This window comes from Balaenoptera ricei, chromosome 10 (genome assembly GCF_028023285.1).
Source record: "Balaenoptera ricei isolate mBalRic1 chromosome 10, mBalRic1.hap2, whole genome shotgun sequence".
Lineage (NCBI taxonomy): Eukaryota > Metazoa > Chordata > Mammalia > Artiodactyla > Balaenopteridae > Balaenoptera > Balaenoptera ricei.
Genome location: NC_082648.1, coordinates 25,197,123 through 25,214,955, shown reverse-complemented (window position 1 = coordinate 25,214,955; position 17,833 = coordinate 25,197,123). Strand labels below are relative to the sequence as shown.

At 39.8% G+C, this 17,833-nt stretch overlaps 2 protein-coding genes across 13 annotated transcripts in view; both read left to right on the top strand.

Annotated features, from left to right (window-relative positions):
* TMTC1 (transmembrane O-mannosyltransferase targeting cadherins 1) overlaps positions 1–5,147 on the top strand; it is a 261,149-nt gene extending 256,002 nt beyond the window's left edge. For all 4 annotated transcript variants that reach the window (XM_059935565.1, XM_059935563.1, XM_059935562.1 and 1 more), the window contains one exon: positions 3,770–5,147. In XM_059935565.1, the coding sequence (XP_059791548.1) occupies positions 3,770–3,910 (141 nt within the window). In that variant the 3' untranslated portion in view covers positions 3,911–5,147. The remainder of the gene's footprint in view (positions 1–3,769) is intronic.
* Positions 5,148–12,681: 7,534 nt separating this feature from the next.
* OVCH1 (ovochymase 1) overlaps positions 12,682–17,833 on the top strand; it is an 88,672-nt gene continuing 83,520 nt past the window's right edge. For 8 of the 9 annotated variants that reach the window (XM_059935556.1, XM_059935552.1, XM_059935555.1 and 5 more), the window contains exons 1-4: positions 12,682–13,105; positions 13,726–13,841; positions 14,121–14,218; positions 14,974–15,164. In XM_059935556.1, the coding sequence (XP_059791539.1) occupies positions 13,012–13,105; positions 13,726–13,841; positions 14,121–14,218; positions 14,974–15,164 (499 nt within the window). In that variant the 5' untranslated portion in view covers positions 12,682–13,011. The remainder of the gene's footprint in view (positions 13,106–13,725; positions 13,842–14,120; positions 14,219–14,973; positions 15,165–17,833) is intronic. The other variant, XM_059935554.1, reaches the window with a different exon arrangement.

Here is a 17,833-nt window from a genome sequence, read left to right as displayed (position 1 = left end):
AGGAAATGATAGAAGCTGGGTCAGAGAGGTCACAGGGCCAGATGATGCAGGGCCTTGAAAGGAATTGTAAAGTCTTCAGCTTTCATGCCAAACAAGTTGGGGTCCTTGGAGGAATTTGAGCAGAGAAATGCCATGGTCTGACATGTTTTGAAAGGATCACTCTTGTTTAGCTAACTTATTTTCAGGCTTCTATCAGTCTTAACCCTGACAAAATAGCGAGATAGTGATTAGAATTTAAACAAAGGCTAAATAGGGTTTACGATTAAGTGGGAACTGGTCACTCTCAGAAACACAGTAAAACAAAAAGGTGATCCATGACTCTACAGATGGGAGGGGATAATGGGATAGTTACTCTGCAACTATTAGCCTTGATCTAATAGAGGAACATAGATGGTGAATCCAGTCATGACATTTATCAGAGCCCAATAAACCAAGCTCTGATCTTAATGACATTCTAGGGTGTCCAGCAGTATCTAGTTGGGAAACATAGAATGAACTTACTTTTAAAAACAGTAACATAATAATTTTAAATATTTAAATAATATATTAAATATTTGCACTTTCATTTAATACACTTAATATGTTTTTAGATGGAGTGCACCTGCATTTAAAGAAATGGGTTCAATTGTTAATTAGATAAAGTACAATAAATATACTCAAGAGTGTTCATTAAGTCTGGAAATAAAGAGAAAATAGTACATTTATTGAACTCTTTCAGATTAACAAGTGAACCCATTGCTTTAAATTTAGAAGTGCTTCCCCTGCAAAGGTATCTGGAGATTGAAGAAGGATCTATTGAGTGTATTATTTCAAAATATAACGAACACACTGATTAAAAATTAGTTTATCTTTTTTCATCTTTGCGGCCATCATGTATTAGGTTGAACAATATAAAATTGCCATGTTTGTAATTTTAAAATGTTTAATTTTAAATGTAAATTCATATGATGCAATCCAATACAAATATATAGACCAGGCACATAGCTTGGATGTAGTCGTTTTGATGTCACCGTTAGGATGCAGGATTATCATTATGACGCCTTCAAGAACAACCATTAACTTTCTGTGACCTTTGCATTGCCAGGAAGTGCATGCATCAAGCAGTGTTATCCCATTCCTGGGCCCCACTGAGCCTGAGCCTGGGTGAAGCTTAGGAAGGACTGAGGGCTGTGCAAGGCTGAGAGTTGGAATAAGGCTTTGCAAGGAGATGACACAAAGAGAGAGAAGAAGAGGCTTGACTCTTGCTCATACTACTTGGAAATAAAAGATGATATTTTTCATGAAGGTTTATGTAAAATGAAATGGATGGACCAAAAAGCTACAGTACATTCTTTATAATCAAAGAGTTGCATCACCTGGGCCATATCACAAAGTACTATTTTCAATCCTGCCTTATGACATTAATGCATTTTCTAGAATGGAACTGGCCAATAGAACTTTCTGAGATGATGGGAATGTTCTATGTCTGTACTGTCCAAGGTAGTAGCCACTAGCCCCACATGGCTAATGAGCACTTGAAATGTGCCACTGAGCAACTGAATTCTTAATTAATCATAATTAACTTACACTTAAATAGCCGCATATGACTAGTGGCTATCATAGTAACTAGCACATTTCTAGAAATTGGATAATTCAAATTCCCTATCTAGCATCTGGAAATTGAAGACATTGAATTAAGGGCTATAACTTGTTTTAAAAATTAAGGCTTCCAGGGCTTCCCTGGTGGCCCAGTGGTTGAGAATCTGCCTGCCAATGCAGGGGACACGGGTTCGAGCCCTGGTCCGGGAAGATCCCACATGCCATGGAGCAACTAAGCCCGTGCACCACAACTACTGAGCCTGCGCTCTAGAGCCCGTGAGCCACAACTACTGAAGCCCACGCGCCTAGAGCCTGTACTCCACAACGAGAGACGCCACCGCAATGGGAAGCCCGTGCACCGCAATGAAGAGTAGCCCCCGCTCGCCGCAACTAGAGAAAGCCCACGTGCAGCAAGGAAGACCCAACACAGCCAAAAATAAACAAATAAAATAAATAAATTTATTGTAAAAAAATTAAGGCTTCCAGTTGCATCAAGAAAAGAGCAACTTGACGGAGAAAATAACTCTATGACTAGAATTTTTTGTGAAAGGACAGAGAAAGCTGGTGATCAAAGGAGATGCCTGGCACCAGGCTAAGGCCTAAATTCAGAGAAACCTCTTGGGAAAACGATTTCAAAATCAACCGCAGTAGGAACACAGTTTTGAGAGCAATCTAAGAGCCACAGATGTTCAGTTATCTGCACCTATGTGCTAAGCTTAACATCAGGAGACACTCTGAAGATAAATACTTGAATTGAAAACAATAGTAATGTAGCTAAATCCAGGTTCTCATTTGTTCAGAATTCTGTTCAGCCTCTTATCAGAATCAGTGTTAATAATCAGAAATATTTTCATTTGTGCACATGCCAGCGCCTGGATTCCCAATGTACAGTTATCTGTGAGGTCATTTTTACTCTCCTTTTCACCAGTATGACAAGTGAATACCATAAGAAATAGACAGTGTTTACTCATTCACACATAAATAGTCATTTGATAATAACAATAATGACAGCATCGGATTGAGTGCTCATTATGTGTCAGGCAGGGTCTGAGGTCTTGACACTTGTTCATTCACTTGGGAGGTAGTTCAGCATTCAACAAATATAGGTCGCTATTGCTACATAGTACTTTCACTCCAAGAGGTACTACTTTAAATTGTGGTGGAAATTTAGAGAGTAACTAGTTTTCATCCACATGGAGCTGTAACTGAGAATACAGCAGAGCAGATGCTGGTTTTTTTGGAATGGAGAGATCTCTACCGATCTTGGTTCTGACACTTAGCAGCACACAGACCTGAAAGGGGGTCGACCATACGGAAGGAATACATTCAGTGGCAGAAAAGAGGCTGGAAAAAAGTTAGTAATTCTGACTAGTTTGTCAGGGACCTTCTGGGACCAGGCACGCATGGTTGCCAGTTAGGGAAGCATTGAACAAACCAGATGGGGGCCAACAGAGGGGTCTTTAGCAGGTCCAGAGTGACATACCTTCCCTCCGGCCTTTAGAGTATCCAGCAGACATATATTGTCACACACCTTGAGTATGGGATAAATTTGACTCCATATTATTTATTATCAGTTCTTTTTATTTTATAAAAACTTAGATTTGCATTAAAGCCTGTATTAGGCAAAAGTTGCTTTTATGTTTTAAGGTGAAGATTAAAATACTTCCTACCACTAAATAGCTGTAGTGGACTCCTGAACTATATACTTTTTAATCATTACTCTTGCAATTTCAAAAACATCTCTCTCTCTCTCTCTTTCACACACACACACACACACACACACACACACACCCCTCTCCCCCAACCCAACCCTCTTTCTGTCCCCCTCCCTCTCAATATGAATTTCCAGTGCCTTGGCTCCACTTGATTACAAAGGAATAGTGCTAACCCTATGAGAATGCTATGAAATTATAGCTTCATACCCTGTATTAGTAGAATTGGAAATCTGTTTTGCTGCCATGTAACCTTATCCTTCACATTCTCCATCTGGTCTGGTAGTTAAAACAAATGGATTCTCAAAGGCACCAACAGATAAGGATAAAATTACACATGCAGACAGGGTCTCCTGAGGTTATGAGGGTGTTAATGTTAAAATGGGCGAGAAGGTCTGTTTCTTAGTTAGTTTCCCCATTCTTCGAGCTAGTGTTCTGATGGATCAGAATATAATTATTCTCTTTCTTTTTCTCAACAGGGAAACTACGTGTCTGCAAGAGCTTATTATGAGAGAGCCTTACAGCTCGTTCCAGACAGCAAACTGCTGCAGGAAAATCTTGCCAAATTGGATCGTCTAGAAAAAAGATTACAAGAAGTTCGAGAAAAGGATCAAACGTAGCAGCATTTGACCAAGTCTCCAAGGGACAGTACTGGTGCCTTTGGAAGAGGAAGAACTGACAGACGGAAGCCTTGCTTTCACATCAGTTGGGGCACAACCGATGAAGTTTTCCTCTTACTCGAGTTCAGGGTGGCACATTTTGGGACACCTGCTGGTAACCCTGTGCTGGGGACTTGCATTTCCATGAAAGAAGACAAAAAGAGCAAGGAAGGGCTAGAAGGCCTGAAGGAAGGAAAACAGCAACTACACATTTTACAGATTTTTGTTTGCTTTAATTCCAGATTTCCTTTCATATGTTTGTCTGCTTTTCCAACCTGGAAATCTAAGTCCATTTCTTAGTGTAGATATTTGTGTCTCAGAAATAGAGGCTTGAAATGCTATGAATGCATGGCATCTCTTCTTTATGAGAGGAGATATTTCAGAGAGGATAAATCCTCTGGGATAAACCATTTGGGAAATTCTACCAAGAGGTAACTCATTTAATTCTCCAGAACCAGAAATGAGTATCTAACAGTTTTTGTAAAACCTTCTGGAATATATGGGGAAAGGGGCTATTGTAAGATAAAGCTAAGTAAGGTTTGTCTAATATCCTTCTGAGGATAGTGCTAGAGCCCTATTGAGAAGTAAATTAAATTCCACTCTGATACAAGCTGTTTCCCCATTGCCTAATATGTCGAAAAGGAAGCTTCTGGAATTGTGTATGAGTATTCTTATTCCTAGGGAAAAATCAAGGGTCTTGCTACCCCTGACTCTTCATGGAAATGTTTTAAATTAATTTTATTACAGGTATTACTAGAGTAGTGGTTCTGCTCTAAGATTTCATAAGTGCTTTTAAAACTCATAAATGTTTCTGCCTCCAGATATATTGTTATTTTGGTGGAGAAAAAAATAGTATATTCTACATGAGAAATATTAAAGATATTAATTGAGAGAAATGTTCTACTTTATTATCTTAACATTCAGACGTTCTGAGATTATTTTTTGAAAATATATTTAACCACTGAGGAATCTTTATGGTATATTACAGAAATCTTCATAGACTCTAAATAGATGGACAGCTCTATTCATTTGTCTTCCTAGGCTTAATCAGAATTCTGTGCTTAGAACATGAATGATAGAACCTGCAGTTCCTGGTTCTGTATTTGTAATTTTGGAGATTTCATGGAGAATGCTCAAAAAATCTAGGAAGAAAAGTCTAAATTCATAATTTTAAAATATATATTTATAGTTAAAAGATAGGGATGGCAAAGTTGAATTTACAATTTGACATTTGTCTTTTAGTGTTATTTATTTCATAACTTATAAAATATTTAATATATACATACTTTTTTTCCCTGTACATAGTGGTTTTAATAGCAGTTTTCACAACTGATCATACAAAAATTATAAATCTAAATTACAAGGTAGTTAAGTTTTAACAGCCCCTAAAAATATTTGTCTTGACTATTCACTTGCTAAAGCTAAAGAAATTAGGAATCAGCCTTCAGTGTTTGGGAGGTAATATATTTTGAAATTGAAGAAATTGGAATACTGATTCTCATTTGGTTTTCATCATAAACTTAAAAAAAAAAAAAAACCCACTCTGGTCAGTGCTGTTCCTGGTGCTAAGGCAGGTGTCATACACATGTAGGAGCCTGAAGGCACACGTATGTCACATGCTCAGGCCAGAGCAAGAAGCCTTCTGCTTCTTTTCAACCCCAGTATCAGAGACCACTGCCTCTCTATGTTGTTATTATGATTTTTTTGTCAAGGTAAATCTAGATAAAAGGAGGAAAAACTTCTTTGGAAAGGGATGATGCCAGGAATATTTTAAATGCAAAGGATTACAGAATTTGAATTAGCAAATTCTGTTTGTGTGTATTCTGTTTGTGTATATCAATAATCCAATAATGTATATATTACCACTCTGATCTCCTGTTTCTAATAGTCTTTTAATGTTATATATCATAAATGTATCCAAAATTTCATTTAAAATATTTTTATTCCCTCCCAAATTATACTTCTGTAGTCCTAAGGTCAAGAAATGTACTACAGTATTTATTGTAAAATAACTACTCCATCCCCAAAATGAGAAACATGAAGCCCTAGCTAAAAACAATATCTAGGACTTTAATTACAACTTTTTAGTTTTAGTGTAACAAAAACTCATACTTAGAAAGTTAATGGAAAAGATAGAGCCCCAAATTTTGAAAAGCAATTACGCCTTACTTGAAGGGCTGCTAAAGACAGGCGAGTACATGTGTTGGAATAATTGAAATGGCTATTACAGCCTAAAAGTTTCTGAGAGAAAATGGTCACTGGCCTTCAAGAGACTTTTCCTGCCTTCTGTTGGGTGCTTTTCTCTTTCTCTGTTCTCTGTCTCTCTCTTTCTCTCTCCCCCTCTCTCTCCTGCCCTCTCTCCCTCGCCCCTTCTCTCTCTCTCCCCCTCCCTCTCTCCGTCTTTCTCACCCTGTCACTCTGTCTCGTTCTTTCTGCACACACTGGCATCTCTTTGAACACTAAAAATAAGCCTGTTTGTTGGACCAGATATTTCTGTCCTGAGTTAATACTTTCACTTAGATGTGGCCAATGAAATACTTTTCATAGTTGAGTGGTGCCTATAAGAAAATAAATCACATATTATTTTTCAGAGATATTAAGTGTATTTTATAACTATTTTTATTTGTTCTTGTAACATGAAATAATATGTGGAGTTCATCCTTATCAAAATAAAAATGGAGAGCCCTGGCTGCTCATGGAAATGCATCCAGGTTCCCTTAACAAAAGCATGCTTGGCTGTGAGTTGATAGCCCCTTTCTGAGATGGAATTGCAAAGCCAGCTTCGTGGACGTGCAGTCTCTGTAGACCCTCAGAGTCCTGCATCCAGAAGCACCTTGTCTTTGGTTGAATTCTCTGCTTGAAGTTCTCAGTAATTTTTGAATAATTCCATTTTGCACTGGGTCTTGAGTAGGAGGGAAGGTGGCTGAGGACAGGACAGGAGTTGCTTCAGTTTTGCTGAACACTTGATCTAATGAGCAGAGTTTCGTTTGTGACTGTTACCCTGTGCAGCATTGTCTGTTTTGTCTCAGCTACACTTAGAGTTCCTTGTGTACATGTATTCCCCTCCTACTGCCAGTCTGTCTAACCTGTCCTTCTGTCTGACCAGAACCAGTTCTCCTTGCCTTCAAATTCTCCAATAAGTGTCAGTCCTTTCACATGTCCTTCGACATAGGAGCCACGAGAATGCCTTTACAAGTTTATGTTAACCTTAAGAATTATTCAGGATTTTAAAAACTGATTCAGATGTTTTCAACCTGTTAACGGCATTCGTAAAACATGGTTCAGTGATGTAACGTAAGTGGACTAAACCAAAGATTTAAATACCTTGGAGGAAAAGAAATTTTATTTTAGGGAATCCTGAGATATATCTTTTAGGCCTGTTTATTTTGCAGCCCATCAAAAAACAAAGAGGATTATCAGCGCTTTGATTCCAACTTCCCAGTACTTCACAGCCCCCAGCGTACGAGTCTGACGTGCCTAACACGTGGTACCTCGGTTTGGTGCAGGGTTTTGCAGTGGTTGTGCAACTGCGCTTCAACAGGACTAAGTGAGAAAATCCAAACCTTTCCATGCAAGGTTTTGTATCGCCTCTATTAAACATTCCAGGCCTCCCGGATTGAAGAGCGGCGTTCAGCTGGTAGCTGAGATCTCTCCCCTCACACACAGGTGCTCTCGGCCCTCGTGGATTTGAGGATCACCTGCGTGCCCACCTTTAGGAATCCCTGGACCCTGGCCACCCAGGTTATGATTCTAATGTGGCTGGAGAACCACTGCAGGCTAATGACTTTAATAAGAGTTTATGACTTTTACAAGGAGATGTTTATAATCTTTTAGAATTTTCACTTTTAAATTTAGACTAAAATGAGCCAAAGAATTCAAAAGAATGACTTAACGGCACAATTGGTTGGTTGAGGCTGCCATTCCAAGATTGACAAACAAGTATGCTGGCTGAGGTGGTTTCCCATTTGTGGCAACTGGACTATAATTTGACCTAATATTTACAGAATTCTTGGTTCTCAGATAGAGAGGGATTGCCTTGCCATTTGCACGTACCAGACGAGGTGCCCAGTATATAAAACTCATATTGTTTATGACTCATAGAAGGGCCCATGACATACAGCCATGTTCTCTATGTCTCCCTCTTTCTTTAGGTTACACACATCAGCTTTTGTTAATTATTTCTTAATTGTACTCATTAGAATCAGGTTTTTTTTTTTGTAAAAAAACTTTTTCTCTGATTTGTGATGGACTTGCACCTTAGATCAATAAATCCATAGGATATTAGTAATAACACTCAAAGCAAATGTAGTTATAGGTGTTTTGTTTATTTTAATTTTTTTCCTGGTTTCTGAATCACATTTACTTTGATTAAGTTGTATGTTGGTATCTCCCAATAATAGCAAAACTTAACTATCTAAATGGCATCTTTTGGCATTTTAAAAGTAAATACCTGTCAAATCTTGTAATTAGGCTGTAATTGAATAGGATAAAAACTTACAATGCCAAAAGTTATGGAGAAATATAACTGTTTATGATTATTCTTGAAGTTTTCAATGTGAAAAATATGTTGAACAGTTCTTCCAAAAATAGCATTTCCTTATTTTTGTTTTTTAGTAGTCATATAACTTAAAGAAATAATAACTTCAATCAAAGCTATGGTTTACTGTCAGTAAAATAAAATGTCACAACAGAATCAATATCTATCAATAGGCTCATATAAAAACGTTCCATTTTTATCACCAAGGATGCTTTCCATTAAAACCTTTAGGACATATAACTTGTAAGATTAGCACCCATCACAATATGCAATCATTATTAGTTTGTAAGTTTAGATCAGCATTTACCACAAACTGAAAACAGGTGTCTATGTCCAGAAATCCAGAAGTTTTTTCCCATTCTCAGTGGTGCACATGGTGCATATTTGTATCACTTTAGACTTTTCCAATGTGCATAATGTCCTTTTGGGGTTGTCTTGCTGGTCCATAGGAGGGGAGACCCAGTCCAAGAATCAGGAGATCTGCATTCTAGTCCTGCTCTGCCACCGAGGAGCCGCCTCACCTGGGACAAGTTACCAAGTGTCTCAGTCATGTTTATTGCCCGTTAAAGGAGTGGTTAGTTCTATGGACCTTTCAAGCTCTGTGAGTGCCCTGAATCCAAATGGAAAGCCCTCTGCCTCTGAAGAGATAACTGATAAGTGTTGCCTTTCGTTTTAGAAATTCTTAATCATTGCAGCCAAACACATACACAAACAACCCTAAAAGTGACTGAACTGCCCAAGTGCTTTAATATGGCAGAGGTAACTACTCTTATTTTGCAGTCTGTACACATAAAAATTAGCGATTTTTTTATGTTTCTAAGGAAAAAAGATTTTAAAAAATTTCCTCCAAAGGAACTAAAATATCTGTAGAAGCCATGGCTTGCTTTTACAATGTGAAAATCATTTGACTTGCTGTGACTCACCCATCCCTCCTTTCGTCAGAGGAAAATACTTTCATCATGTTCTTGATCAGTTGTATATAAATGTACATTTTTGTTACTTTTGCTGTGCTAGTTACAAATATATCTCCCATAAAGTATTTCTCCCATTTAAGTCTCATTATGTACACTTTGCCTAGATCTTTCCAAAATAAAATTTATGTAAATGTCTATTTTATATAAAATATGATGAAAATAATTATGTCTTGTTTCAATCTCTCAAGTGCTCCGTGATTAGTACCCACTGAAATCCATGTCACCAGTAGGTGCCTGCTTTAAAAATAAAAATGAGTATCCTTCTTGCTTTCCCCATTCATTCATTCATTCATTGCATTGTTCTGTGTGCTTTGTGTCTGCTCTCTTTTTCATATCTCACAACCACTGTTTCAGTGCTTACCCATTCCAGATCTTCTCCCCTCACCTTACTGAGGAGATGCCTTCACCTCTTTCTTTATGGAGTAAATACAAGGTAGAAAACCCTCAATATCCTGCACTGTCGTCTATAAATTTAACCTGCACCCAATTCTCCCCTCTCTCCTGTTGCTACAATGGAAGAAGAGGGCCCTCGGCCCTGGATAATCACATCTTGCAGAAATTCATTCCATCCTTTAATCTCTTTCTTCTTCTTCCTTAACTTCTTCCTTTTTCTGGCTCTTATCAATTTTGTTCTATTTTAAAAACACAGATACAGGTAGCCACCATCAAGATCACTGGAAAAAAATCCTTCCTTTATTCCTTTTCATCTCTGGCTGCTACTGCATCTCTTTATGTCCTTCATAGCCAGACTATTTTAAATAAATTGTCTTCACTCATTCTTTCTACTTACATCCTTCACATTTTCTCTGCAACCTAGTGAAATCTGTCTCTGCAACAAATATTCAAATAAAGTTGCTGTTTCTAACGTCACTAATGATCACTTTAGTGCTGATTCCTAGGTCTTGTGGGACTTGGGAGAGCGTTCGAGAGTTTAGACCAGTGGTTTAGCAGGAATGGAAAAACATACTTTTTAAACAAAATATTATTTACCCCATGATTTGCTCATTGTTCATGGGTTAGTCTCCTAACACTCCTAATTTTACAACTGTGCTTAGAGCTGGGGCCTCCATCAAGAGTCTTGGAAGGCCTCCAATAGCAGATCATTATTTTGCTGCCCTAATGAAGATATATGTTCAAATTCAAGGCAGATTTCCCAATCCAATTTGGGATAGTCCAGCCCACTCTGCTTGACATCCTTTCCTTTTCTGAAGTTTTTTGGTTTGTTTTGTTTTTAAATAAGAGAACCCTTCCATTTGGACCCTTCAACATCACCACAAACCCAACATATTTAAACCATCATCTTACTAGCAAATTTAAATCTAAAACTAATGACCTGGCTTTTGTTATGTATGCAATTCATATTGAATGGCTCTTTTTCTGCTTAATGGAAAGGCATTATTTTGTCAAGCCAGAAAGGGATCAACCTTCTGTATAGAAGGACAAGGTCTCACTTGAGGCTGTGAGTTTGAACTCTGGAAACAAAGGGAGCTGTGATGTAACAGGAAATGAGACAGTACCCAACCCCATGGAGACTCCCAGGTGTGAAACAAACCACTGAAGATCCTGCAAAGCTGTGTGTGTACCATGTGCACAAGACTGCTAGGGGACAGGGTCTGTAAGCTTCATGAGGTTAGCCATGAACTTGAACATCGTGGGTCCAACGTACACAGCACATGTTCATTTTTTCTTTCCTTCTATTTTATTTTGTAACAGCTTTGTAGTGGCTTTAATCTGACCCTCTCTTGCTAAGAAGAAAGAGAGGAGTTTGGGTCCATTTGGAGGGTCTGAGCTTTTATTGGAGAGTAGTGTGCCCCTGGGGCCATAGATGGTTATGGTAATAATCGTGAGGTCACTACAGTGAAAGCAAAACTCGGAGATGAGAGTGGTGAGGGCCATGGGTCAGACAGCCACTACCTGGAGAGTTCTTTTACAGCACTCAGGTGTAGCAGTGTATTTTCAGAAAAGAGCTGCTTACCTTACCAAGTCCCCTCCTGGTGTCCCCTAGACACCAAAGCTTGAAACCCAGGAGTCATCTACTCAGTCAAACTGCCATCCAAGTTGTGACTATTTTAAATAAAAACTTAAAATGGTGCTACTCTCAAGAACAATTCAGTCCAACAGAAGTATCTGTTGATGATGGCAGTGTTCCATATCTGTGCTGTCCAAAATGGTAGCCACTAGGCACAGGTGGCTATTGAGCACTAGAAATGTAGTTAGTGCGACTGTGGAACGAAATTTTTTATTTTAGTTAATATTAATTTTAATAACCATACATGGCTAATATCCACTCTGTTGGACAGTGCAACTTTAGAGCTTTTCAGTGTTGTAAGACTCGGGACATAAAAATCACGGAAACCCCTTTTAGCTTCATAAGACAAGAAAGCTTGAGATGGTGTGTTTCAAGTTTGGGTGCCAATCACATTCTCTAAGCTTTTTGCCAGAAGGTTCCCAATTCACCTTCTGCCCCCCTCTGACTGTCAGCTGCCTATTCCTGGACCTGCATTCCCTCCACCTCGACTGTCTCTGTGTTCCTGTCCTTCTGTCTACCACCTGCCTGTCTCCCTAATTTGTTTACCCTCCTACCTCAAGGAGCTTTTATTTCTATTTTATACAAAAGTGAGATAACTGGGGCTGGGGGACTGGTGTCTAGGTTAGTTAATATATATAAAATGTTCGCTTAGCCTTGCCCTCATTTTTTGATAATATAGTTAATATATATAAAATGTTAATATATATAAATATATATATTTTAGTTAATACATATAAAATGTTCGCTTAGCCTTGCCCTCATTTTTTGATAAATTATAAATCAGTTACAAATTCTGGCTTTATTTCTTTCCCAATCTCAAGCTAACTTGTTACAAATTACTTATTAGAAAATAATTATTGAAAAAATGCTGACATGATAATCCTGATAGTGAATTCATTTAAATAATCTTAAATGCTGGACCCTGCAGTTTTGGTCCATTTCCCTGAAGTTGATGATAACACTGCCACTCAGAAAAGGAACGGGGCAGAAACCTGATCTTTCACATCCAGTCCCTTTGAAAACTTGGGAGTGTCAAGGTCTTCAACAAGCTTCTTAGAAGCAGGGTGGTACCTTTAAATCCTCAAGTTTTCCTGAGTCCTCCTCCTTTCAGAGGTCAGCCTGCCTGTGTCTTGCATGGGTGCCCAGCTTCCTTGACCCTGGGCTTGGGCCACACTCCCCGGTTGGGGACAGAACTCACCTGCGCTGAGCGTTCTAGCCACTGATCCCCTTGCTCCCGCGTCTGGCCCAGGCTCACCCTCGAGGTCACCTCGCTCCCGTCTCCGGGATGGCGGGGGCGCTATGACACCTGGGCGGCCGGAGAGCGGCCAAGGCTCGGCTGGTCCTGAGGAGGGAAAGCTGTGAGCCCGGCGGCGCGGCAGGTGCGGCCCCTTGGCGCCGCGGGAGGGGGTGAAGAGCGCAGGCGCTTCCGGGAGCGGGAGCCCTGCGGCCGGAGCGCCTCTCCTCGCCGGGTCTGCACCGCCGGCGTCTGAGGAAGACCGACGGGGCCCCGCCCGCGGGCGCCATGCGGACGCCGCCTGGGGCTGCTTCGCTGCGGCTCCTGCTGCTGCCGCTGCTGCTGCTGCCCGCGGTCCGCCCCTGGCCCTGGCGGAGCAGAGGTGAGCCCGGTCCTGGGCGCCGAGGCTGCGGGCGGCTGAGCGCCGGCAAGGGGGCTTCATTCCTCCCCAGGCCAGAAAGGAGAACAGCCAGGGGTTGCCCAAGAAGGGCCTGGGCCGGATTTTCTTCTGCAGTCCTCTGGATTCTGCAGTTCAAGTTTTTAGGCACATCTGCTAATCATGCTTGTGCTAAGGATTCTCCTCCAAGGAAAGATAACCAAGTAGAAGTAACTTAAAACCTGATAGTTCTGTTCCGGAGTAGCATATGTTCTCCAGTATCTTTCATTCCACCTAAATTATGTGATGCTCACCGTCCCAGAGAAAGCCCCGAATCCATCACCAGAGGGAGAGGCCCTCATGCAGCGCCCAGGTCTTTTTTATTAAGCTGGCTCAGGCTGTAAAGGGCAGGGGGGGGGGGGGTCGCGAGGCAAGTTCTAGGCAACGAGTGGTATCGTGTCAGGGGTATCTTGAGAAAAGAAAGGGGATAGCCTGCAGCTGAGTGACACCAGAACACCTGAGCCAGGCCAGGAAAATCCGAACGTGGAAATCTTGATAAAGTGAACGCTTACATAAGGTACCGTGTGTGTGTGTGTGTGTGATCACACATATGCTCTCCCACGCAGGACTGAAGTGCGGAATTCGTGCAGTTGATTTGAAAAGTACGGAAACTATCTTGGAATCGGGGTTCTTCTCTAGAATTAGTTGGGGAAATTCAACAGTTGGTGGACACCCGTGGCAGGTGGGTATGACAAAGACATTGATTTCTTAATGAGAAAACGGTGAATTATTTCCTTTGTTTCAAATACCACAACTCCAGGTTAACATGTAATTTTTCTCTGGGCCCCACTTGACCTCACTATCAAAGAGTTTACTTCATAGGAAATCTCTTCCTAACCAATTTATATCAGTGTCTTAATGTGACATCATATTAGAAGAGTTGGTTTCAAATGTTTCTGGAGGAGATGACATCTGTGTGGAGATGTATATTAGTTGTGTTCATAACTTTTTTCTTGGGCAGGTCTCCCTGAAATTAGGTAGGCAGCACTTCTGTGGAGGAAGCTTGATTCAAGATGATCTGGTGGTTACAGCAGGACACTGCCTGGCTAGCCTCGATGAGTAAGTTGTGGATTTCCATTACTTATCAAACCTTGATCCATGGCAATAGGACTGGGAGATTCGATGCCCTAAATACCATACAAGGGTCAATCTTAGTCCCTTTCTTAATTTTTCCCTCTGGTCCACCTACCCACTGACCTTCCTGATTCCCAGAAACTTGTGTGTATCCCAAGATTTCTTGTGCTTCCTGCTCTACTAATCAGAGACCCCAAAGATCCCAGACATCATTTATGATCTGTGGAGTTAGTGGTGGGGTACGGGTGATGGTTACTTATTTTAATAAAGTATTAACATCAAATGTTAAATGAATGCACTAATGTTCTAATAATAATCTGAGTTTCAGTAATTAGGAGGGAAAAATACTGTGGAAATAACAGATACTTGACTAGATTAGAAGAGGGTGCTAGTAAAAGGAAAAGAAGGACAGTTCTAGGAACAACCTTTCTATCTTGCTTAAAATGGTAGAGCATATATAGACGGTTTATGTACAAAAGAAGACACAAATATTTTATGCAGAAAGACAATTGATGCTAGGGGAAAGGGTTCACAGAATGTAAACACTCTGTGATTGAAAACCATGACTTTTTGTAGATACCTGTAATTTACAGGGAATTATAACAATTGATAATAATCACTAATAAAGATACGTCTTCTTTTAAGACTTAGAAATGCTTAAAGGTACATTAATCACTTTCATTTAATTACATGAAACCAAGACTGTCTTTCTTGGGGGAGACAACTAGACTTATTGAAAGATTTTTGTTTGGTTTTAGGAAACAAATTAAGCATCTGACTGTGACTGCTGGGGAGTATAACCTCTTTCAGAAGGATAAGGAGGAACAGAAAATTCCTGTCTCAGAAATTATTATCCATCCCAAATACAACAGACTTGGATATATGAGTTTTGATATTGCACTGCTATATCTAAAACACAAAGCCAACTTTGGTAAGTAGGGAGTGTTGGAGTACAAAAAAATATAATGGAGAAAACTGTGTTTATTAATTCTCTGCCAGTTAACTTCAATTCCTGTGTATATATCTAGAAATATTTGAATAGCTAAGATTTGTTCCTTAAAAAATAATTTTGTTTAATCTATAACATATAAAAAACACTGTACCAGCCACGAATTACGTATGCTTAACTTAATCAACATTTTAAGTACTCCAGTGTCTTGACTGGGCAATATTCTAGGCCATCTACCTGTACTCAGCTCTAGCCAAGGAGTGTGGGACATTTGAAAATGTCCTCAGAGACTTCTCCTTTCTGTCACTGTTATGTACTAGATATCTGACACTCTGTCAGCACAAATAATCTAAACATTCTGGTTAAAATATTAAAAATCTACTTTTTTAAAAAACAAGAAAGGGAAGTGTTCAGTGGCCAGAAACAATGAAAGAGAACAGATCCAGAGAAGTTAGCCAGGCACTGAAGTCAGTGACTGCCCTTGAGGCATCTAAATGATCTTTAAGAACCTAGAGCCTTAACTGGCCATGCAAGGAGCCTGCATGGGAGTAGGATGGGGGATGGGAAAGTCTGATTGGAGCTTCCCATGGATGTAACCTGGGACTTCCTGAAAGCTGATGCTTTGAAAGATAGGGGAAAAAGGAAAATATACCACATAAAGTGAAGGAATAAGGAAATTTACATACTTGTACCTTGGCCCTAAATGGAGGGCTCTCAGAAGAATCTGTAGCCTGAGCCAGGCTTCATTCAGGTTTGATGCTGGCATTCACATTACCTGTCACCAAAAACTCCAAGCCAAGACTTTAAAGTTGTTCCAGGTGAGTAATTGGGTATCTGGCAGAAGCAAAGGTAGTAGATTCTCTTTGAAGAGATGAACCTTAAATCTCAGCTTGCATGTATTCCCATAAAGTTTTAATGAATGAGAGCACACAATTAAAAGCATGCAGAGAAAGTTGCCACCAAATAGAGAGTCCAAAATAACAGCAGCCAGAATCAGGCCTTCCAAGATTGCAGGCATTAAAATGAGGTACATGATATAAAGTATGTTTTACTTAAGTTTAAGTAAGTTAAAGTCTATCAAAAATGACTGAAGAACAAACTATTAACTGAAGAGGAAGACTTGGAAAAGAGTCAATAAAAAAGATATGAAAATATAATTGGAATTAGTAACACAATAGTTGGATTAGATAGCAGATTAGATCAAATATAGAGAAGTAGAAGATCAGAAATAATTATCCAAAGAGACAAAAAAGTGGAACAGAGAAGATAGACTGGAAGAGTATGGTAAACAATCAGTTTGAGCTTTAGAAGGCATACAGATAATGGGAGAGAGAGGCTATAATTTAAGGGAAAGTGAGTGAGGGTTAGTCATAGCTGCTGAGACACTAACCTTCAGACTTAAGAAGCCCAGAAATTTCAAACTATAATATTAAAAATAATTTTATATCTAGATATGTTGTGCTGAAATTATAGCATCCTAAAACCCCAGCGTGGATCTCAAAAAATCTAGAGAATACTATATTCCAACAGAGAAGTGACCATTAGATTTACAGCTAATTTTTTAACAGCAGTAATGAAAGTCAGAAGATGGAAGAACAAGATCATCAAAATACTGAGAGAGAATAACTGAAACTAGATTTATTTTTATATTTTTTTATTTTTGGCTGTGTTGGGTCTTCGTTTCTGTGTGAGGGCTTTCTCTAGTGCGGCAAGCGGGGGCCACTCTTCATCGCGGTGCGCGGGCCTCTTCACTATCGCGGCCTCTCTTGTTGCGGAGCACAGGCTCCAGACACACAGGCTCAGTAGTTGTGGCTCATGGGCCCAGTTGCTCCGCGGCATGTGGGATCCTCCCAGACCAGGGCTCGAACCCGTGTCCCCTGCATTAGCAGGCAGATTCTCAACTACTGCGCCACCAGGGAAGCCTCTGAAACTAGATTTGTATATCAAAAGAAACTATTTATTTTTTTCTATTCCCCTTTATAGAAAAACTCTATGAAGAGCCATGTTGGCATGTTAATTTCCTCTCCTCAATTCTCATAATTGCATGTATTAGGTTTGAGATGTCTATTAGACATCCAAGCTAATCACACTTTCACCCCCACCACTCTACCACATTTGCCCATCACAGTCACCATGTCCATGTTGCTAAATTCAAAGATAAATTCTCCATCCTCAGCTTACTTAATAGGAGTTTGGACAGAGTTGCTCATACCCTCCTGGAAACATTTTCCTCACTTGATTTTTAGGGGTCCCTTGGTTTTCCTTCTACTTCTTCTTACACCCTCTCTTAGTCTTCTCTGATGGCTCCTCCTCTTCTTTGTGACTTATTGTAGAGGTGCCCCAGGTATCAGCCCTTGGACCGCTTCTTCTTTTTCTATGCTCACTCCCTTAGGGATCTCATCCAGGATCAAGGCTTTAAACACCAATTACTTGAAGATAGCTCTAGATGTTATATATCCAGTCCAGGTTTCTGTGTATTATATATGGTACTGGGATTAATAGGGCTCTTATAGCCAACTGCCTAGTGATCTACCTGGATAGCTAATAGACTTCTCAACTTAATATGTTTAAAATAAAATCCTGATTATCCCCTACATCTAAATCTGCTCTATCCATAGCCTTCCATTTGGATTAATGACAATTCTATCTTC